Source organism: Furipterus horrens, unplaced genomic scaffold (assembly GCF_987537825.1).
Source record: "Furipterus horrens unplaced genomic scaffold, mFurHor1.1.pri manual_scaffold_7, whole genome shotgun sequence".
In the NCBI taxonomy this organism is placed as follows: domain Eukaryota; kingdom Metazoa; phylum Chordata; class Mammalia; order Chiroptera; family Furipteridae; genus Furipterus; species Furipterus horrens.
In genome coordinates, this window is record NW_028327177.1 from 103,314,149 (window position 1) to 103,338,251 (window position 24,103).

General features: G+C 44.7%; 1 protein-coding gene across 6 annotated transcripts in view; it reads right to left on the reverse strand.

Annotated features, from left to right (window-relative positions):
* ATP2B2 (ATPase plasma membrane Ca2+ transporting 2) overlaps positions 1 to 24,103 on the reverse strand; it is a 136,671-nt gene that overhangs the window by 48,047 nt on the left and 64,521 nt on the right. For 2 of the 6 annotated variants that reach the window (XM_090284172.1, XM_090284169.1), the window contains exons 7-11: positions 23,377 to 23,436; positions 18,442 to 18,483; positions 17,472 to 17,630; positions 14,255 to 14,469; positions 10,676 to 10,918 (exon numbers count right to left, since the gene is read on the reverse strand). In XM_090284172.1, the coding sequence (XP_090140298.1) occupies positions 10,676 to 10,918; positions 14,255 to 14,469; positions 17,472 to 17,630; positions 18,442 to 18,483; positions 23,377 to 23,436 (719 nt within the window). The remainder of the gene's footprint in view (positions 1 to 10,675; positions 10,919 to 14,254; positions 14,470 to 17,471; positions 17,631 to 18,441; positions 18,484 to 23,376; positions 23,437 to 24,103) is intronic. The other 4 variants (XM_090284173.1, XM_090284170.1, XM_090284175.1 and 1 more) reach the window with 2 other exon arrangements.

The following is a 24,103-nucleotide window of genomic DNA, read 5'->3' on the forward strand; positions in this document are numbered from 1 at the left end:
CTGTCCCTTTCACACAGACGGCCATCAGCTCCAGTAAGAAGAACCATGTGGCTAGGGTTCTTTTAGGAGAAACTCAGTAAGAGAGGCACAGGGCCCCTAGGATGTCAGTGTTGAGGGCGCAGAAGGGGACATTGGTGCCTAAAAAGTGACTTGGCCTTCTTATAAACCAAATCTCCCATTTCCCAGGTTCCCATCCTCTATCTTGTGTCACCAGTTACACCTTCTCAGCAGGTGTAGCTGTCTGATTGACCCCTGTCCTTTCAGCCACCTGGACACAGTCTCAGTCAACCAACAACTGGAAGTGAGATTTTAGATTTGCCGCTGGTTCCATGAAACCCCGCCTAACTGAGACTCATCACTGCAGCGCTGCTGCAGCCCGCCTTGCAGATCCCAGAACTCCTCTTCACTGTAACCGCATGAAGCGTAGCTCAATCCAAGCCCACCTCACAGGGCTCTGCCCACGTGGCCGCCCCTTTGCCCGAGGCCTGCTCTGGGACTCACCCTGCTCCCCTCTGCCATATCTGAAGGATGAGATCATTAATAGCATCTCAGTTGTTTTAGAAATGCCTGGGGAACAGAATAAAGCGTCGCTCACCTCCCTTGAATCCCAAATTGGGGCTGGGGGTGTGGGTGCAGGGGAAAGACAAAAAAACGCTATCATTTCTGACAACACCCCCAGAGTTCTCTATCACTGTCTGCATGCAGTCTCTCAACCTAATTTCTCCTTTTGCCAGTTCTGCCTCCCTCAGCCTGTACCTCTGGAGGGATGCGCAGCAGAGGGCGCAGTCCTTACAGAACCAGTGTATGGAGGCAGGAGCCACCTCCTCTTCCTCTCCCCACCAGCCCTCCACCCTCACTGCTGACTCGTGTTCTCCTCCCCATATCAATAAAGTTCCCCCAACCCAAACAATCATAAAGATTTGAGTGGCTCAGGGCAGAAGGGAGAGTGCAGAGCTACGGCATATTTGGAGGGTTAGCAAAAAAGGCTCAGCTGTTCACGCATATGTTCACACTGCAGAAATGTCCTACATCTGGGTGCCGGCTGACCTTTGGATGGACAATTCTGTTTCTCTTCATCCAAATGCTCAAATGCTGTTTAATTACAAAAAGGCAACCAGTGCTTCGAAACCAAATAGAGATTACAGCATGATGAGTGTAGGCAGCTCAGCTGAGACAGGGATGTGAGAATTTTCCTTATCAAAGCTAGTAAAAAGCAAAAGATTTATACGATCTGAAGAGAAACCAGAGTATCCTTATCAAAGCTAGTAATACCACTACTATTACTAACAACAGCAGTGTCATGGGTAGCAGATTGTGAAAATGGCCATGATTTGTCCCCTCTCTGAATCCATGCCCTTTCCAATGCGAATTTACAGTTCCTCTCATTAAGAGACGGAATCTATTTCTCCACCCTTTAAATCAAGGCAGGCAGGTCTCTTGACCTGCATCAGCTAATAGAATGCAGCAAAATGATAACATGAACAAGCCAAGTGTTAAAAGACAGCAGGCCCAAAATGGAGTCATTTGTGCTAAGCCCACATCACCAAACTGAGAATTAATACTAACCTAACTGCAGTTTTAGCCTTTTCCAGGAATTTAATCTTAACCAGTCAGTCTGGAATTTTCTGGTCAGCACCAGTGAGGGAACCCACTTGATAGCCCTTCCTGTCCCCCACAGGTAGGTTACTTCAGCCTGAAATAATCTACTCTTTCCCCACTTCTGCCTGTAAAAGCCTTCCTTTTGTATAGCTCCTCGAAGCTCCTTTCTACTTGCCTGTTGGGATGCTGACTCATGAATCACTAAATAAAGCCTTAATAAGATCTTTAAATTTTACTCAGTTGAATTTTTGTTATTTAACAAATTTGGTAGCAGCAATGGGATCCAAAGCAAACTTCTGATGGCATTCTGGGACAATGAGAAATGCAGGTGTGGTACCCTGCAAACCCTTTGAGTTCATTGCCTTTCTTGCCATTTCCAAGAGTAAGTTCTTGGTTCTGAGCTCTGCTTTCTTTGCATTGAGCTCCTGATCTAATTGGCTTTCCACCGGTTCCTATTTGATCGGAAACCTCAGCTCTTGAGTCTGTCCCAAGATCCACGTGGGAACTGTAGGGGCAGTTCACAGTTCCCTGTTTATGTGGACCCCCCCCCAGCTCATAGTTCCTATTTGTAGAGGTCTGCTGGTTCAATCCTTTCCCCAACGACGAGGTTCCAGGTAGGGAACTCTGTTGGTGGTTCTGCCTGAAGTTGGAATGGGTCCAACTTGAAAAACAGAACAGGGTCTGGGATTGGACTGGGCCTAAATTGAGCTGGACTGGGTCCAGTAAGTAAAGGTTGTTGCTAATGGGAATCTTGGAAGCCACACAAATTGGTGGGAATTGGTTGAGCATTTAAGAGCTATTAGAAATACCAGGAGGAACACTTTGTAAAGTATATGATTGACTAATCACTATGCTGTATACCTGAAACTAATACAAAATAATACTGAATGTAAACTGTAATTTAAAAAATAAAAAAAATTAAAGAAGGGGCTATTAGAGCACTCACCACCTAACTCAAAGACTTCCATGTTAGGATAAGTTGGTCACAGAACTGGTTAGATTGACACTAGGTCAACCTGCTGACCTTAAGAAAATTTCCATGCAACAAGGTACACTGCAAAACACTGCACAATCTCCAACTCAGCAGTGTGTCCCTTTTAGGTATTATTTCACCTTTGAGAGAACCAAAGGCTCTGATGAAAAGAGATGGAATCCTTAAAATCTAAAGATTTAAGTGTACCACCTTCCAGCACACCTGCTTATTTCATAACTAAGAACTATGGTCCTGGAAGCTATAAATATCTACAAAAATGGCAAAATCTTACTGAGCTTGTTGTGTGTTCTGAGAGCTTGGCTTGGTAACTCCCAGGTTGAAAGCCCCAAATATAGCCGGAGAGAAATGTGGGTTGTACTCCATTTGTGGCTAGGGTCCTTCCAAACTGCTTGAGCCCTCAGAGGTATTACAATGGCCATTCAAGGGAATGTTCCAGTGATGTAAGATCACTTAAGAAGTGCACTTGAAACTAAGTGTTTTCCAACAGAATGGGATACCTACTTTAACTGACATGCAGAAACTTCCAAAGGTGACAAAATTCCAAAATAGCTTCACTGAAAGTTTCATTGCAAAAAAGATAATGAAAAATTAAGAGAGACAAGAGGTGCCTAAAACAAAACACTATAAAATGGACACAACTCTTACTGCTCCTCTCTATCCTCTTTCATTTGAGTGTTTATTCTAGTAATCCTCTGCCTGAATTGTCTTCCCACTCTGAAGAGACTACAAGACCATAACCAAAACTCTGCCAAGTTAACGTTCTTGCAGACACTTCCATATCTACCTTCGAAGGAGAGCCCCATAAGGGTCCCTCCCAGAGTAGATGAGACTCTGAGGAATTCTCCAGTAAACTGCAACATTATTTCCCAAAGGAGCCAAGGGGAAACCAAAATTAAAATGAATTTTAAAAGCCTTGCCATATACTGAGAGAGCAATTGAGCTGTAACTCTCTTCTTTAAACCCCACTCAGAATCTTTAGGTAGGAACCTGGAAGAACTGGCAGAAGCTGTGAGGGTGAAAATTCTTGCTAGGGTCAGCTCTCCCAGATCTCTGTCTGTAGTACCCAGGAGAGAGAGGAAAATAACATTTCTTTCATACTCTCTTTGGGTATACCTCTTGAGTTCAAGGGGTTATTCAATAATGCTCAAAATATTTATTTACAAAACAACAAAGTAGCTCCATGGTTAGAATTTAGCCAAATGGCAGAGCCTGTTAGAAAAATGTTTAGGCCTTCTTCCCTAAGCTAAAGTAAAAACTATGTAACCAGAGGAGATAAAAAACCTTTTAGCCCTGGCTGAGTAGCTCAGTTGTTTAGAGCATTATCCCAAGATGCCAAGGCTGTGTTTTCAATCCCCGGTCAGGGCACATACATGAAACAACCAATGAGTGCATAAATAAGTGGAACAAAAAAAATGATGTCTCTCTCTCTCTCTCTCAAGTCAATAAATTAAAAATAATTATTCAAAAAACCTTTTAAAGCCCTCGTAAAAGGGTTTGTGGGTAGATCAATCTATGATGTCATTTAAGCTGCAAATCAATTCCTTGAAGAATTGAGAGCAACTGTCCTTGTCTTACATGTCTTGGCAAAACTAGCTTTAGAGGCAGTCAAAATTCACCTGTTTCTTTTAGCAATACCTCCCAACCCTGCTGCCATCTATCTCAAAAGGTTTGTAAATATTGGCCTTGGGAAACCAAAGTCCTTGAGTTCCTTCCCTGTGCCTTTCAGTTATAAATGTTCTACAGACTTCAGAGCTTATTCTTAACAGAAGGAAAACAAAAGGGGGAAAGGTCATTTGAAATTTAGGTAAATGAAAAAATCACATACCTTCTCTACAAATATTAATAGGAAAAATTTTAGATATCTGAGCAGATAAACTTAACTTATTCTGTTCTTTTATAATCAGTGAGTTTTATATTATAGTACCTGTCTCATGGCTAAAATTAAAAAAGTGAGACAAAAGGTCTCTGTTTGTGTTGTCTATGTTTATGTGTGTCAGTATATATATGTTGTAGATACGTGGCATTTTTCTACCTCCGGATGTTATTACTAAAATTAATTTGTAAAAGAGCTCTATTTAATTGGCTTAAACAAACAAATCTTTATATAAATTTAGCACTCATAAAAATTCTCAAAAATGTAATAGAAACTAACACAAATGCTTTTCAGGTTCATGTGATCTGGGAACATATTTGGCATTAAAGCTAGTTTAAGTTTGTTGATTTAAATAAAATAGATATGTCTTTAGAGTTATTAGTTTTGAATATAACGAAGACATACAACTCATTTTACCTGGGTTTATGAGTCAGATGAGTTCATGTTATTTCTTATAAAATATATCAGCAAGAAAAATTAGCTTGGGATGATGGCTGACTTTATCTAAAGTCTCAAAGTTTTGTGGATATTCTAAACATAACTGTTGAGAACAAGTAAATTACATAGCTTTAAGAAGGAGAAAAAAAATTTAAGGTGAACTTTTACAATAGTTACCCAAAATCTTTTTGGTAACCATAAACCTTAAAGTTTTGCTAAGTTAAATAATGGGTTAAGTTAATGGCTATCCAGATCATTTCTAAATAAGATAAAACACTGAAACATTAATTGCTAAACACAGGTTTGTCCATTTGTGGATTCCTTTTACAGAAGAGCCAAAGAAATTTGGGTCTTTTAGTAAACATGTCTTGTACCACATTGAAAGCATATGTTTCTAAAAATTATAAAAAAGTATTGATACATTTTCTAAGCCATAGAATGTTAATGTAAAATTGTTTACTGCTTTATTCTCATTAGAAATTAAGGGTTTTAAGGGATATGAAATCTAATATATGTAACTAAAACTTCTAGAAATAATAAGAAAAACATCTCTGTATGCAAAGAAAATAAAACATGTGTTTTCAGTACAAAAAGGTATAAGGAATGGAAGTGTATTTTATTAAGGGAAAAGAAAGTAATTTGTTCCAAAGTAAAACTGGCTATTTCAAAAGGGAAAGGGGGAAAATAAAAAACAAATTAAAAAGAAAGTTGTAAAAAGAGAAAGAGAATTTTACTTTCTGTCTACAATTTGGCTAAAGATTAAATTTGTTATGCAGGTTTAAAATAAATGTTAATATCAATAGTATACTTAAGTAAAACTAAAACTTAATTTTCTTTCATCTGCTAAAAGGATAAAGTTTTCTTGGGATATTTGGCCTGCTCCTGATAAGAGGTTAAGAAAGGGCTTTCTTTACCTTTTAAGTAATCTGCCTAGAGAAAAAAAAAACAAAGATCTTGGGTCTTGTCACAATAATCGCCTGTGGTCAGGTGGGTACTAGACTTATGGGGGGATCACCTTGTAGGTTATCTAAATATCTAATCACTATGCTGTACACTTGAAACTAATATAATATTGAATGTCAACTGTAACTGAAAAAAAAAACCCTCCTGTGTTCCATGTTGTCTTCATCAGGCCTTTGATTACTTAAGTAAGTCTCCTAACTAGCCTAGTCTAGTTTTCTCCATTTTAAAAGAGTTAAATTTGGCTCACAACTATATAACCTTATAAATTTGCCTGTAAAATTACTCATTGTCACTTTGGTTAAATAGATTAAGTATTGTTTCACAGCGACCTATGAGACTATTTAACCAAATGTTTAAAAACCTTTTTGGTATTTTTTTGACATACTTCCCAAAAATTAAATACTGAATGGAGTTTTTTGGACTTTGAATTAATTTTGGGATTTTCCATAGGGTCTCCAGAACACCTCAAAGATTTGTTCTCTCTCCTTATAAAAAGGAAAAACTAATTAGGCTTATTTGATATGTTAAGTCATTGGAAGCCTTGTCAAAGAAGAAGTATCACTAAACTTTCTTTATGTTGTATCTGAATGGGTATATGTTATAAGTGTTCCAGAAACTGTGAAATTCTTGGAAATATGATATGTCCTGGTATAATCTCATCAGTCATAATTCCTGTTATCATCTTAAATTGTTCTATACTACAAAAATAACCAAGTTTCCTTGTCAATTCCATTATAATGAACTCTTATTAGAGCTTTAATAATGGGTATTTTAAGTCTTTTGTCATTTACAGAGAGTTATTGTTTTACTCTGGTGCTTCTATAGAAGTGTTCCTGCAAAAATGCTTCCTCTTCAAGGAGATTCATGGAAAGAACTTTGACAAGTAGAGTTTTCTGATAACTTTAAGATCTTAAAATGAACTGGGTAAGAACTTCTGGAAGTAGTGGACACACTGGATTCAAGCAGAGCAGGAATTAATAACATGGAACTGAATGAACTGAGGAGGAGGATTATAATTTTTATGATTTCTTGTTTGAAGCATTGCTGGTTCTCTAATATTTTGCTTTACCAGATTTAAGGAAAATTTCCTTTTGAGCTATGAACAATTTGGTAAGATATACCAATGTGAACAGAAATAAAACATTTACTCCCCCCATGTTTTTCCTCCAGAATTGTGTTACTCTTGAGTATTCTTTTCATGACAATATAGTTAGTTATTTGCATAAGTTCAATAAGAATCTGTTCTTATGACAGGACACAATAGGGAATATTAGCTATATTACCAAAGCTTTGACTAGAATGCCATATTTGAGAAAGATGTGTATAGACTCAGATATGACCAGATGACTTTAAGGCCAATAAATCCCCTTAGAAAAATTGGCCATGTACCTTGCTTACAAGCTTCCAGCAAAGAAATCACTATTCATGCTGCATTTATGTAAACAGTCAGGCCAAGCATAATACCAACAAATTAGTTTTGCTGCGGTTATCTTTAGGAAAAAGAAATGGGGATAATTGTAGGTAAAAAAATTATGTTTGCATCTTTGTCTATATTGGATTCTAATCCTGTTAACTGTCTTTGAAGTTTGTTATATACCTGTAAACTGGACTGGATCTTAATTCTGCTAGTTTCCTTAAAAAATTTGCTAGGAGTAACCAAACTAATGTTTCCAATTTTTCTCCCACCCTCTGGTTTAGCATCACTAAGAACAAAGACTGCCCTTAAATCTTCTTGAAAGGACTATACCAGGTCTCCTCACTACCCAGATGCAGGCAGACTTCAGGGACTCGAGGCTTGTGAATATACCTCACAGCTAAAGAAGGTCCCACCTGACATTTGGATATTTCCACATCAAATTGATTAGGAAGAGAATTAGCTGATATTGATGTAGACTGTTTCCTCCAAATATGTCAGGTCAAGACTTCATACTTTAAGTGAAAATAAAACCCTTTCTTCCTCTTTCTTTCTTTACTCTGGCACTGGACTAGAACAATAAGGGCATAATCACTATCTCCCAGGACATTGCAAAGGGGATAACCTCTGGAATTTGTAACAACTTTTTATTTCAGGCCAGGAGATTTATTGTACTCCCAGAATGCACTGAAAACCTAACCAACCCTGGCGTGAATGGGCAAGTATAACAACCCCTGCAAATAAATTCACTAACAGTGTCACCTCAGTGGAATGGGTTGTGCTCTGACAGGATTTACCTCTCTCTGTGGCAGTTAGCATTTTCCTTGGGCCTATGAATGCCTAGATGGCTGGTATACAACTAGGTAACGTCTCTTAGGTTAACTAACTGAGTCCCTAACTGTTTACAAACAAACTGAGACACCTCATTGGTCAACTCCACTGAATCTACATTGTTGAGTTAGAAAGGATCTACCAGGAGGCGTTCATAACTCAGGATTCACTTCCTTTGGCAGGGCCCTACTTCCCTGCTTAGAGTCAATGTAAATGAGGTTATGATTAGAAACCTCTCCTTCGCTCTTGAAGATATTGTAGAATCCACTGCTAAGATGATAGATAGTTTCCCAAGAAAGACCCTCAGACTCTCTGGAAAAAGTTGTTTCTGCTAATAGTATCCTTATCTTTTAGCTGAGCAGGAAGGTGTCTACACTGTGGCCAACACTACCTATTGTACCTGGATTAACAATTCTGAGGAAGTTGAAACTCAGTTACATAAGATCACTGAGCAAGCCATTTGGGTTAAAAAGGTGACTCATTCAGTAGGGTCTTTCTTTGATTTATTGCTTTTGATTGGTTTAGATCTTGGGGACCATGGGTCCAATGTGCACTCTAGATATTGGGAATTATCCTGTTTATAACAATCATAGTAGTGTCCCTGAAATGTTGTATTCTCTCACAAGCTTAAAGTGCAAATGATCTCCCTAAGACTGGGACATCAGAAAAAGAATAAAGAGAGTGATTGACTGGAAAATTGTGAACCTAAGTTGTGGCCTGTGAATATCACAGATATTCAGAAAAATAAAACCATGACCTGTGCATCATACAGTGGATCAGTAAAAGCTGCGAGAAATAGAGTGGTAGCTAAGAGTATCGTATCGGCAGTATCGTATCGGCAGCCGTCCGTCTCGAGAGACGATGGTGTAGCTTCTTAAGAGTCTATCTGCACCGCCGAGAATGGTTGTACAGTCCGACTCGGGAGTGACTATCAGAGAAGGAAAACTCTGATTCCAAAAAACCTCCGCTGCCTTGCGGCATACCTCTTCAGGGGAAAGGCTAAGGGAGTAAACCCCGACAGAAAATCCGGAGCCGGAGTCCCCAAGGCGGTTTGACGTTGTAGTCAACACCGGCAACTCCTGCGGCGCACCTGAAGCCAAGCTGTATTGACTCCGTCTTTCCCTTGGATCCTTCAGCTGCGAAGAGAGGGGGGGTCTGCTGCATGGGCAACAGCAGACCCTCCATATCACCCTGCCCAGGCTCTGTAGCTTCAGCTCCACTGGAGAGGACACTCCAGCGTCATCGCAAGATGTCGATTCAACACGGGAGGAGACAGATACCGTGTCACTCCCGAGTCGGTAGCTAAGAGTAGTTAATGCCTTACTTAAAGTTTTATCATATCTCTCAGTAAAGCTGAAAGTCTGGTCAAAGGGAGAATTGTTAGAAAAAGAGGTAACAGGCCCCAAATGGATTCATTTGTGCTAAATCCATATCGTCAAACTGAGATTTAATATCTAACCTAATCTCAGTTTCAGCCTCTCCCAGGAATTTAATCTTAACCAGTCAATCTGGAATTTTCTGGTCAGCACTAGTGAGGGAATCCATCTGATAGCTCTCTTCAGTCCCCCATAGGCAGGTTACCTCAGCCTGAAACAATCTATTCTTTCCCCCCTTCTGCCTATAAAAGCCTTCCTTTTGTACAGCTCCTCAGAGCTCCTTTCTGCTTGCTAGATGGAATACTACTGCCTGATTCATGAATCATTCAATAAAGCCAGTAAGATATTTAGATTTTAGTTAGTTGAATTTGTGTTATGTAATACCAGACAAGCCTGGAGGAGGTGGAACCACACAGAGCAGAGGTGAGCCATCCCAGCAGAGGCCATTCTCATCAGCGTGTAGTTCTGCCAAGATCAGCAGAGCCCCACTGGGACCAGAAGAACCAACCACCCAGCTAAGCCCAGCCTGAATTGTTGATTCATGGAAATGTGAGCTAAACATAGTTTTGTTCTGAGCCACTAAGTCTTGGAGTAGTTTGTTATGTAGCAAAAGCAAACTAATTAATAAAGTTAAAAAAAAATCATTTTAGGGGGTGGGCAATGATGGGATTTTAAAAGGATAATTAAGGGGGATAAATTGTGATGGAAGGAGATGTGACTTGGGTGGTGAACACACAATACAAGACACAGATGATATATTATAGAAGCCACTTGAAACCTATATAATTTTATTAACCAATGTTATCCCAATAAATTCAATAAAAATTAAAAACAAATTCTGTCATAAAAAAAGATAACATATATACATACACACACACATACAGGGTGGGGCAAAAGTAGGTTTATAGTTGTTCATATGGAAAATAATACTATAATTAATAAATAATAATACAAGAATAAGCTCTGTGTTTCATGTACTCACAATTGTAAGCCTACTTTTGCCCCACCCTGTATTTTTGGTCCTACAAACATAATAGCTAAGTCAAAGAGCGTTAAGTCACTTACTCTCTGACCACCCCAAAATACTTCAGCAGGATTTAAAAATACAAATTGTGTTGCTCAACCTTCCCAGTCTTTCTGCATGCCCCATGGACATTGCTCTCTGTAGTGGAGACTCTACCACTTACCAGAATCTTGGTGGTGTAGGCGCTGTTGATGGCAATGGCATTGACCAGTAGCTCCATGGTCTTGGCGTTGATGGAGCTGGGATCAGGGATCTCCTTGTAGTGGGCATCACCGATGTAGACCTGCACTACTGTCATGCGATTGGTTGTCAGCGTGCCTGTCTTGTCTGAGCAGATGGCTGTGGCATTGCCCATGGTCTCACAGGCGTCCAGGTGGCGTACCAGATTGTTGTCCTTCATCATTTTCTGGGGGAAGGGGCAGATGATAGGGTGGCAGTGAGGAGAGGGAGCTGGAGAGCTGGGTGCTGGGGTGCTGGGGCACTGGGTGAACACATAGTAAAAGATGAAGGGCAGCCGCAGTCTGGCCCTTTGCTTTCACACATGCAAAGGATTGTGGTTGCTTACAGCCTGCGACACCTGGGCTTGTTTGTGTACCACCTTTTCCTTCCCTTTTATTAGCTGAGCCATTTAAAAGAATTGATTGATTGATTCTATTAACTTGGATTATAGAAGCAATCTACATTCTTTATGGAAAAATAGAGAAAAGAATAAATTAAGGCTGGGTCCTCTCTGATTACTTCAAATGTTTTTCTCTTACACCCTAATATAAATAACTATTTTTTAATTTACTATGAATTTTCTCAAATGTACTATCTTTCACTGGTGCCTGGTTTTCGCTGTCACTTTGATTTCACCAAAAGTAAATATGTTTGGAAATATATGTGTTTATAGACATAAGACAATATCTGAAAAAATAAAAAAAATTAGTATCATTATCTTTGGGTGGTAGAATTATAGGAGATTTTTATAGTCTTCTTTTAAAAATTTATATTCTATTTTTCTACAATGGATACACATTGTAACTTGTATGATGAAAAGCACCTATTTCTTTTAAATACAAACACATAAAAAAGAAAACAAATCAGCCATAATGCTACCACTCCTAAATTATACATTTTACACATCAACGTCCTTTCTTTGAAAATTTGTAAAAAAAAGCGGAATCTTACTATACATCTTATTATTGATATTTGAATGTATTCGCTTCCCTTTCTCTCTTCCCAGCTTCATACTCCCAGCTTCTTCCAGGTTCTGAAGCAAGTAATGCAAATAAAGGAATTGTCTAGGATCTGTGGCATACCATGCAGGCTCTCCCCTCATAGTGACCCACAGGCAAGAAGGGACATGAAAAGTTGCTGGAGTAAAAGTTTCTGATTTAGCTGTAATTCTTGTCTGGGCCTAGGAATTTGATTTTTTTATTCTTTCACCTCATTATAACCCTATAACAAAGGTGAAAAAGGAGGGCAATTAGAATACTTTTAATAGCAGTTCATGTGACTAAGAAATGAGTATTGGTGGGATTATATACTATTGCAGTTTCTCTTATTGTAATCTGTGATAATAGTAACAATAAAAATATGTTGAATGGATGATCAACAGAAATTTGGCTTTGCAACACACTCTACAGTTTGCAAAATTCTTCTGCACTTATTTATTTTGCCCGATGTTATAAAAATCCTGTGAAATCTGTGTGGGTTCTTGTAATCCATTTCGGCAATAGAAGAAGCCAAGGCAAAGTGACTCGATCAGGCACACACACGTAGTAAGGGTTAGAGCTGGGATTTGACTCTACCTCTGTTTAACCTCACAGCCTGGATCATTCAAGCAGGCTTCCGTCCATCTGTACTTGCGGACCAGGGTTCGTCTACTGGGGTTAAAAGTGCCCAGGCCTGTGCTATTCGATATAGTAGCCACATTTGGCTATTGGTCAGTGGAGATACGGCTGGTCTGACGTGAAATAAGTACAAAATACCCATTGAATCTTAAACACATTACGTAAAAAAGTAAAATACCTCACTAGTAATTTTTATATTGATTACATGTTGGCTTGATAATAATTTGGACACATTAAGTGAATTATGTTATTAAAATTCATTTTGCCTGTTTCTTTCTAACATGGCTACTAGGAAATTTAAAATCACATATGTGGCTCATATTATATCTCTGTAAGACAGCACTGATCTAAGTGGTCATCTTTTTTCTTTTGATGGTGGCTTCTAGTGGGGTAAGTCCAGGCTCAGAGAGGGGGAGTGTGCCTCTCCTGGGTTGGGGTGCTGTACTACATTTATCAAGTGACTGTGTAAGTAACTTTATCTAAGACGAATAAAGGCACCGGATGCCAGAGATACAAAATGCAGAAGGTGTGGAGACCTAAAAATATCTGTACATGATCCCCCCAAACCAACTTTGTATGACTCTCAAGGAGAAGCGCCGCCTGCCCCCACCCCCAGCTCAGCCAGGTGGCTGTGAAGGTCCTGACTCATGGCTGTGGGGGCGTCTCCATTTCCAGGACCCTGGCCCTTGAGCATTGTGTTGTGACCTGTTTGGGCTTTGGTTTGTGGAATGGAGTTTCTGTGAGAACCCTAAAACTAGGAGATGATAAGAGCCATATCCTTTACACAGAGCTGCCACTTTCTGGCACCTGCCTACAGATCTCTTTTCTGTATGAAATTACATCGGCAAGCCCAGCCCAAATTCCAGCTTGGAAACTGACGCTCACTATGCCCTCCCGCGGCTCTGCCAACGGATGCCTTATTTATAAACACGCTCAGGCCTCCACCTTCATAGGAACATCCTGGCATTACGGCCCTGGGAAACGGGAGTGCAGCCCTCCCTCTGAAGTGTGAAAACCACAGGGCCAAGGGAAGAAAAGGAGCCCAGGGTGTGAGGACCTGGGGGTGAGCCAGGCTTGAAGTGCCCCCAGGAGGGCTGGACGCACAGTGGCCATGGGGCTGCTAGCCTGCTCAGGTCAGTGTCCAGGCTTCAAAAGTGGCCACAGGCCTAGGAACAGAGGCAGTGGGGCTCTGCCTTCAGGCCAGCATTCAAGAAGGCTCACCAGCAGTCGGCAGGCAGGGCCCCACCTGCCTTTCAGTGAACTGTTTTTAAAACCTCATATTTTCAGCCCAACTCCTGAGGGCAGGGGGCTTTCAGAAAGTTAGATGTCCTTTTTGTTTTAGGCTTATTTCTTTCAAATTTTAGGAAGCAACCTCTAAGATTAGTAGTCATAGAAGTACTATGGCTGTAGTGGGCCTGTACCTCTGATGGCCAGACTTCAGCCAACGTTTGGTGGGGCGCGATGGATTTGGGCCTGCACAGTGATGTCTGCATTTTATTTTTTTGTTTAAAGTTCAGTTGCTTGTCAATGTTTAAAAATAAGGAGAGTTTATATTAAGTCCAGATTTCTCGCTTCTTTTGAAAAAAAAAGTAAAGATCTGGCAACACTGGGCCTGTATCTCCGCAAGGTGACACTTGGCTGGGTTGTCACATTAGCCAGGGTGTGGCTCTCCAGTTTGCCACAGGCCCCTGAAGGCTTGTGAGTTTTGGGTTCCTCTCTCTCTTTCTCTCTCTCTCTCTCTCTCTCTCTCTCTCTCTCTCTCTCTCTGAGCTTCCAGTGTGTCCACTCCCTTCCTCTTAGCTTTCCTCCCAACTCCCGTACTGGCCCCTGGCCACCCCAGAGTCCCCTAGCTAGGGGCAACCAATCTCAGTTGCATCAGCTGGCTGGTCCTGCTCTCCACTTCTCACCTTCACAGAGTAGGCCAGCGAGATGGTGACAGCCAGAGGGAGCCCCTCGGGCACAGCGACCACCAGCACCGTCACACCAATGATGAAGAACTTGACAAAGTACTGCACATAGACGGGTGTACACTCGGGTAGCCACGGCTTCTTGTTGACCACAAAGGTGTCCACGGTGAAGTAGAGCACCAGGATGATCACCGTGATGGCCGACATCACCAGGCCTGAAACATGGGGTGGGAGAGACCTTCTCAGGGGCTTTCCTGGGAGTCAGGGGCCCTGGGGATTGAGATATGGACCAAACCCTTGGCCAAAAGGGCTCTGGGGTCAGACCAACCCTAGTTCATATCCCAGCTCTGCCACTTACTTGCTTTGTGGCCTGGGGCAAGTCCTTGGCCCTCACAGAGCCTCAGTTGCTCCTCTGTACAATGGTGATGCATTTTTGTTTCACATGGTTTCGTAAGGATCAAATGCAATTACTGCATATAATGTGCCTAACACAGTGCCATACACACAGCAGATGCTCAAGAAATGTGTGCTGAGTGAACCTGTGAGTAAATAAGAGCTGCTTGAATAGTGGTCTCGCACAGTGATGATGTGCAGTGGGTGCCCTTTATTTCCTCATTCATTCAGGCACTAGGGACACAGCAGTGAAGAGGACAGAGTCCCTGCCCTCAGGAAGCTGAGATTCTAGAGGTGGAGGCAGACAAGAAACAAACATGAACAAGATAATTCAGATATGTCTAATGCTGTGAAGACTCCAGATGATGTGCTAGATTTTGATGTGAGCTGAAGATCAGAAAACAACCTGAATGTCCATTGGCATAGAAACGGATAAAGAAAATGTGGTATATACATAAAAGGGAATATTATTCAGCCATAAAAAGAAAATCCTGCTGTTTGTGACAGCATGGATGAACCTGGGGGACATTCTGCTAAGGGAAATAAGGCAGACAGAGAAGGATCTAAAACAAGCAAACTCAGAGAGACAAAATAGAAGGATAACCGCAGGGGCTAAGGGGAGAGGGGCAGGGGAAGTTGTTTTTCAGTGGGTATAAAGTTTCAGTTATGCAAGGTGAATAAGTTCTAGAACTCTGCCGTACAATATGGTGCCTACAGTTAACAATACAGTATTGTACCTTTCAAAATTGGTTAAGAGAATAGATCTGTTAAGTATTTTTACCCAAAAAACAACCCCCGAAACAAACTACAAAAGGACACAAGGAAATTTTTGGAGATGGTGGATATATTTAGTGCCTTGGTTGTGGTGATGGTATCATGGGTGTTTGCATGTGTCCAAACTCATCATGAGGTATACATTAAATGTGCGCTATTTTTGTATATAAATTATATCTCAATATAGCTAAAAGAAAAATAAAGTGACATGGGCAGAAAGGGAGAGGCTACTTAAGTGAGGGTGGCCAGGGAAGACTTCCTGGAGGAGGTGATATATGAGTAGACAGATGAACGATGAAAAGGAGGTGGTGACCTAGAGGAAAAGAGTTCCTGGCAGAGCAAGCAGATGGGAGCCCTTTTTTGGATGAGAAAACTGAGGGGATGTGACTTGCCCAAGGCCACAGGCCAGGGAGGTACTATAGAGTTAGCAAATGCAGGTGGCTAGCTGGAGGGATCCCCTAAAATCCCTCTTGCAAGTTCCTGTGCCCATCTCCATGCAGGTGTCTCCGAAGCTGTGCATACCTGTAGCCTTCACCAGAGGAGGATTGCTCTTGGGCAATTGGTGTCTCCTTGTCAGGAATTACCTGGGAGTGCACCCCACCCCAACTGGATGACCAATATTCAATGGCTGATGTGGGGACCCAAAAGCCCTGCCCCCTTGCTACGAGGCAGGACAGACCCTGCAGAAGTCTTCTGCTCCAGAGATCCCCATAGAGCAGGTGAAGTCTGGGATTTCTCCTGAAATCTCAGCTGTATCTGGCTTCTTTCCTGGCCCTGTTGTGTCCCTTACCTTTTACAGGTCTCACCTGGGACCCCTGCTCTCCCCAGATCCCAAGCCTGCCCATCTTCAGCTCTGCTTTCAGGAGATTCAGCCCCAGAGAGAAGCAGAGGTGAAACCTGAACCAGAAGTGCTTGGCTCTGAATTCCATTCTTGGCAGGGAGGTGAAGGGAGATGAGCGAGGACTTTGAAAGCCTCGGGGTTGTCTTCGCTTCCCTCCCTGCACCTCAGTGCCACGTTTCCTGGAGTCTTCTCCATGGTGGAGATGGAGGAAATCCCTGTGCTCACTGCTCCCCTGCCCGCCCCCCCGCCCCCAGCTGTGGAGCCTCAGAGCCTCCTCTGTTGCTGCCTGACAGTCGCAGGGGCGGGAAGCCAAGCTCCCAGCAGCCAGGAGCTCTCACCAGGACCCCGAGTTTAAATATAGACAGCCAAGCCTGTAATATGCCTCCCTTCTCCACACTGCGATGCCTATAATTAAAGCTGGGAGACAGCCATGGAGGACCAAGCAGCCAGGTGGGAATGCCTTGGCATTTACCACGTCTTTACCCAGGAAGGGAGACCAAGGCCATGTCAGACGGACAGGGCTCACCTTGCAGCTGGGCTCAGCTTCCTGGACGTGAGGGGCTGTTACCAGCCTTCACCCGAGTTGCTAACTCAGTTGGGAAGCCCAGCTTGTTGTGTTTGGGGATCCTGACATTGTTCTCAATCTCTTCGATCTTTCCTCTGCACTGCAGCTGGGGTGGTCATTATAGAGCCCAAATGCATCCCTGCACTGCCCTGCTCAAGCCTCTTGCATGGCTCCCATTGTCCTCAGAATAAAGCCTGCACTGCACACCCCAGGTGCTGCAGGATCTGCCCCTTCTTCAGTCACCACACCCGCCAAGTGCTAAGCACTCTGTGCATCATCTCCTTTAATCCTCATAACAACCAGTCAAGTAGGCACTACTGTGTATCCCAAATTCACAGACCGGGAGGCGGGGCTCAGAGCTAGGGGAAGTCACTTGCCTAAATTCTCACAGCCTTAGCTGGACCAAGATGCAGGCAGTGTGATCCTGGAAGCTCAGGCTTTCAGCTTCACTCTTCTTTCTAAGTACTAACTGAGCATCTACTGTAGAAGGACTTGGATTGGTTGATATGGCCGAGAAGGGTGGGTCTCAGAGACCATCTTATGCAAGACACCACTTTGCAGATGAGGCAACTGAGGCTCAGCTTGGGGCAGGGCCCTCTCTGGGGTCCTACTGTGTGTCTCCACCTCACACCCTGCACACTCACCTGCCTTGCCGATCTGCACAGCCAGCTTGGTGAGCTTGCCCTGGAGCACCGACTTCTCCTTCTTGTGCATGTTGGCCTTCTTCTTGTCGTCAGCGTCGCCGCCCTCAGCACTCTTGAGGGGCTGCATCTCCATGGCGGCCGCCCCATCCTGCTGTTTGGCTGCAGGTGACAGAGCACGCATGTGTACACACAGACACACACAGACACACAGACATGCACACACAGGTCAGCCTGCAGGATGGGGATGTTGGCCCCCACCCTGCCTGCCTTTGGGAATCTGGTGAAGTACCCATTTCCTTGCCTGGGCCCCTGCATGGCTGGCATGGAAGCCCTGTGATGGGGGGTGTCTGCCTCTTCCAGCCAGAGACACTGGTCCCAGGGCCACTGGCTGCCTAGGACCTGGAATCCAGGACACAGGAGGGAGTGACGTGGCTCCACCCTGGATTCCCAGCAGTAGTAGGCTGGAGTTCCCTCTGGGCCTCTTTCAAATGGCCTGTTGGCTATTCCAATATCCAAACAAGATATACAGGCTCGGACTTTACACATTAGTCCTTGGGCCATGTTGTTGGGATGTTAAGTAATCATCAGACAGCAGGGACAAAAAAGGGGCCTTAAAAGGTAAAAGAGAGTGTTCCCCTCCCTGGGTGCTAAGCCCCTTCTTGTTCAGAGCAGGACTGACTGGTGGGCATGGAGCGCTACCCCTTATCCTGTGAGGATCTCAAAAAATCAGCTTTAAGTTGTCAGCTAAACAGGCAGCATAGCTCAAAGGCTGGAGAGAAGCTGGCTTGCAGGTGTCCCATCCTCACTGGGTGATGCCTCCATTTGGCCTGGTACCACATAAATCAGAGCTACAACCCCCAAAGATGTCAGGCAGCCATAGTTGCAGCTGTGTCTGCCTCTGGCATAGCCCTCATAACCGGTGGGGAGGGGCTGCAGGGACCACAGGACCCAGTTAATACAAAAGGGTTACCTTTGCTCTGGCTGGCGTCCACAGTGCCATCCTGCATTTTACCTACACGACAAAGAATTTTAACAGACAACAGAGAACAGACAACACACGTCGGTCATCATGAAGACGCAACAGGGCCACAGACATTCATGTCACAGATGGAGGAAAGGCTAAGTCGACTCTGTCTCTCCAAACAGGAATACTGGGGATGCCCCAGAGATAAGAACAAACCTGGCCAGTGTGTTGGCCGCAGGGTCTGTCTTGATTCTCCAGGGGCTTGGAGAGAGTGTTTCTTTGGGAATTATTTTGTCCCTAGGCATCTTATAGATTAAACGGCAGCCTTGGAGGGTAAAGGAGACCAGGGTCGGCTGGCAGGGTGCAGAGGAGTGAGAGGTCTCAGGTCCCTAATGAGTAATTTGATTGGTGCCTTTTGTGGTCTGAGACAAGGCAAAGGGAAATGAGAGAGAGAGGGAGTGAGACAGAGAGAGAGATTGAGATTCTAGAACGGGATGTGGGGAAGAGTTTGGTTAATATGTTCCTCCTTAGTTCCTGCCTCCGGGAGAAATAATACTACTTTCTCTTTTTCATTCTGAAGGAGTGTGAAGCTACGGCATGGACAACCCCACGCCTAGCCCCACTGAGAGTGACTTACACAAAGGGTGGGCAGGGGCTTCCCAGCAGTGGGCTCTGAGGTACCCCCAAGTTTGTTCAGGAAGCTTGTGGGGGTACCCTGACTCCCAGGGATAAGCTGCCAACCTCCCCTCCATTTGCATGTATGCTTTTCATTCTGAGGTTGACCAGCTGAGGTCACATTAGATAGGAAAGGTCAGGTCAGTGGGCTCCAATGGGTGCTCCCCACCCCCAGCCCTGCATACCGGGGCCTGATGTTGCCTAGTGCTGGGAAAAGGGCTGAGTCTGAGGCTCCCCACCCCTTAGTCAGGGCTGCCTGGGAGGTGCTCTCCACAGCCAGCAGCTTGTGGGCTGTGTTGGCAGGTGAGAGGGACCAGTGGCTCCTACCCGGTGGCTGAGACACTTGCTTTTACCTGTTGGCACCGTGGAGAGGGGCACCCTGTCCGCTGAGCTCACTCAGAACTCTGCCTGCAGGCCTCACCGCCTCTGGAGGAGTCTGAGGAGGTCAGCCACCCCTAAACATTTGCTACAGAGGTGGTTCCCGCAGCTCATGTTCTGGAAGAACCGACCATGTGCCAGGTGCATATACAACCTCCATGATGTCATCTAGTCCTCACCACATCCCTCCAAGGGTGCTCCTGTATTTATACCCACTTACAGATGAGAAACTGAGGCTCAGAGAGGGAGAAAACCTGCCCGGGTCTTCGTGGGTAAATGGAGAGCTGGCCCCAAAGAATGTGCGTCTTTCTACCCAGTTGGGGAGCATACAGCCACCTCTCAGCCTCTCTGAGCCCAGACGAGGGGCATCAAGGTGGCACTGAAGGGACTGGACTCCCGAAGTCCCTTCTTGACATCAGCGAGCTGTGTGGCATTACCCTTCCCAGCCTTCGCTCCCACCTCTGTAAAGCGGGGATGCAATGTTCACCTCCTGGAACACCTAAACGTTGCCTGCGTAACCACCCCTGGCCCATTCAGCTTTTGCAGTTTCCAGGTGTCATTTTCCGTCAGACTTCATGACACCCTGCAAGGCAGGCAGGAGGGCTCTTCTCACTCATTTTACTGATGAGGAAACTGAGGTGGGGAAGGTTCAGAGGCGGCCCTTTTAGGGAGCATCCTGATAATAGCCCCGTGGCTGCATTATGAGTTCCACAAACAGCGTCATCAGCATCACCACAGCCCTGTTGTAGGGACTGGGAGAGGGGCAGTGGCCTTCCTGGACCCCAGACTCACACCCTCTCTCCAAGGAAAGTGCAATGCTCTTTCCACTGCCTCTCACAGCAAAGGCTCAGGGACCCACCTGGGGTTCAAAGAGAAAGGTCCCCGTTGCGCTATTGTAAAATTCTTTCTAACAGATTTAGAAACAAAAGGCCTTTTAGAGCAAACAGAAATGAACTACAACAATTATCTTAATTTTTAAAAATAATTTTATGAACTGGGATAAAGGGCACCAGAGGACTGCGCTTCAATAGTTGCTTTAGATGGCACAAAGGGGCCTTTATTTGTGTTGCATATTATCAGAGGCAATAGCCTGTGTATGTGCCCATTAACCAAGCTAGCAATTTCCTCTTTTATTTCCATAGCGACCACGTGGCCAGAAAAATAATCAGTAATGCATATGTTTGAGAAAGGGAATGGTGTTCTGGGTTGCTCTGGTGCAGATGGTTTGGTTTCTCAAAAGCAAGGGACATATTGGGGACTCTCCTTAGCTAAGCAGGTGCTTGCCTGGCCCTGGAACTGTGGCAGAACAGCCAGCTCTGGCTGCACGTGTGACCTAAAGGATGGGCTGGGTTTCAGGAGAGATGGAATGTAGGACAGGACCCATGATGGGGAACTGGGTGGAGACTTGAAGGCCCCTCTGCAGCAGATGCCAGATGCAGCTTTGCCAAAAGGGTCTGTTCTTTCTGTGCATTGCCATGGACATGGGTGTGCAAGCATGGATGTAGGGGATTCATGGGGAGGTGGCCTGAATCTTTGGGGACACAGACCACTAAGTAGGAGACCGGGGAGATGTCACTTGTCTTCTCTGCTTCTCCATTTCTTTCTCCATGAAATGCAACAATTTCAACCAAGGTGATGCTTATGATAAGCATTGCAAAGTGCCCTGTGAATGTCTGGAGTTAAGAGTGATGTATTATTAATCATGATTATAAGAAATGTATTAAATAGTGATTACATTTATAATCATAAAAGAAATAATGCAGTAATAATGACCATCATAAGGCCTCCAAGATGGATGGAACACGACCATCTTCGGTTGGGACAGGGTTTGGGGGAGTAAAGGCAGAGAGAATACTGCCACAGAATTTGTTTTCTATCTCCAAGTCATCCTGATTTGGCTCAGAGGAAGGAGAGAAAAGGAACAGTTACTTCTCTTACCACGCCTCAGCCCAGCCTTCTGGTCCTTTGATCACATTTTGAGCAACAGCTTAGAGCACTGTTTCCCAAAGTATATTATGGGGGCATACCGATCCTACAAGATTCAGCCAGAAAAGGTCCTGCAGCCCGTCAGCCTGGGAGCCCTGCATGGCTCTGTATTTCTCCACTGCACACCCCCATCTGCCAGGCAGGGAGGAGTCCTGCCACGAAGAAGATGCCAATTCTATCTAGAGGTTATTAAACATCTTTGATCACAGCATCTTTTTCTTGGGGGGGAAGGCCTCTTAATATCCTTGCGAAGTTTACAAGACACATGCCATTGTGAAGAGGAACATGCACTTTAGAGCCAGCCAGGCCTGGGTTCAAATCCCAGTTCTGCTACTTTCTAGCTTTGTGTCCTTGGGCTAGGGTCTTGATCTCCCTGAGCCTCAGTTTCCTCATCTTGAGAGTGGGGCTAACAAACTCTGTATCATAGGGCTGTCATGAGGATTAAATGAGATGGCAATCATGAAATGCTTGCAAAGTGCCTGCTATACAGTTGGTGGTCAAGAAATGTCAGTTCCCCATCTTTCCTGAAGGTTTTCCTGGGATACATGGAGTTTTCTGACATAGTTTGGAAGTGAAGGTGCCCTTCTGTGGGGAACCAGCCAGCCCAGATGCAGGTTTTGGGGGAGGCAGGATGTCACATCCTGTTTCCTTTTCCTCCAGGCTGTGGGTTTGCCTACATCATTTATCCTTGTCATCCCTTGCCACCCTCCCTGACGCATGACACCTCCCACACCCCAAGCTGTCTTCCTTTCTCCTGTTCCTGAAATAGACCCACACTCAAATTAGCCCTTCTTGGCAAAACGCTATTTGCAGAAGTGTCTTGCCCAGCCCCTGACATCTACAAGGTGCTTCCATCTTGGGTCACTTTGAATCCAAGTGGCCCAGCCAGAGGTCTGGGGCAGGATGAGGTGGGACAAGATGTCCATGTTTCCCAGGAGTGGTGAGGAGTAAGTGCTACAATGGATGAGAAACCCAGAACCCGGTGCCTGGTATGCAGCGATGCTGGGGCACTGGCTTCACGACTGAGCCCTAACAGCTCTCAGCAGTTCAGGAGCAGACTATCATTTTACCTAATTTGGGGAGAGGGGACATATCTGAGTAATAGGAGACTCATCACTCTGAAGATGGGGGGATATAGAAGTAAGAAATTTTCTAAAAGTTTAGAGGCAAGTGCATGGAACTCCTTCCTGCCTGTGTGTGAGGAGGTAAGATGCAGACCAGGTACAGTGGCAGCTCCCTCCCCATGAGGGGCCAATCAGAAGGCAGAGACCCAGGACAAATGCTCCAGCACAGGCAACAGCGAGAAACACCAGTCCACATCTGAAGGGCAGAACCAGGCCCGAGCCCAAGCGAACCCCCTGCCCATTCGCTCCGTGAAAGAGAAAAGGAAGAACTGTCTACTGGTGGCTCAGCCATGCTATGGGGTGGGGCCAAGGAGCTGAATCTTGGCCTGGGCCCCCATGCCCCAATGTAATTTTAGAGTCGAGGGCTGGAGATTTCACTGGGGACCCAGACGCCAGCTTCAGCACAGGTCCTGACCCCAGGCCTTCTTCCCAAAGCAGGGGCCAGGACTGTACTTAGGAGAGGGCCACACATGAGGGACGCTGCTTCTTGGGGCCGAATCTGAAGCCAAGGTCATGTTCCTCTTCAGGGCTCCACTGAGGTCAAAGGACCCACAGGAGCCAGTGCCAATTTGGTGCCGCAAGTGGGCGTGGAGCAGATTCCCAGTGGTGGCATCTCTCTTAAGCCCCTGCCCCATGTGAGAGGACGACTGTCCTGGAGCTGTCCATGCACATCCAAGATCTGTGTGGTCCAGAACAGGGAGAGGCCAGCCCAAAGTTGGGGGTGGGGGAGAGAGATGCCCATCCACCCGAGACCGAGAGCTCGCCATGGGAGACGTACCATTGACTAGGCTGGTATTTGCACTATCTGCAGCATTTGAACCTGCCGCACCATCGGCCGCTGCGGGGGTGGGAGGGATGGAAAATGCAGTGTGTCACAATGGAGAAAAGCAACAATGTAGAACAGCAACAACAATAAAGACATGAACCAACTTGTGGCAAATAACATGACTATATTCTTAAAAGAAAAATTCTGTTGGAGATCAAGAAACTCAAATTTGGGGGTGGGAGTGAAATGTTCTCATAGAGATGCCACAGACGTCAGGGGGGAAAAAATTGAGACACGGAGGGTCTTTGAAGTAAAACATGGAGGGTCTTTGAAGTAAAAGATGGAGGATGATCAATGTGGTTAAGAGGGATGACACTAGTCTGTGGTGAGGTCTGGAGTGATGCACCCTGTTGGCCCAACCAATCAGGTGGGTCCCTGTCAGAGAGGGTTCTATGAGGAGAGGGATTCTGGCTTCCTATTGGGGCCAGAGGGGCCCATGGCATAGTCAATTCAAAATATTCAACAACTGGTACATTGTGGCACTGGCCATTCTAAATGGGTATTGCTATAACCACCATCATGTATATGGGCAGCACATTCATCAAGGGCAGTGACTTAGCAAGATTCATGCCCTTGACTCGAGCCACCACCCATTGGCCACTTCCTCCTTCCTAACTAGCACTCAATGTCTTGGTAACCCTATGTGAAATACCCCACCATGTAAAAGGTGACATCAAAC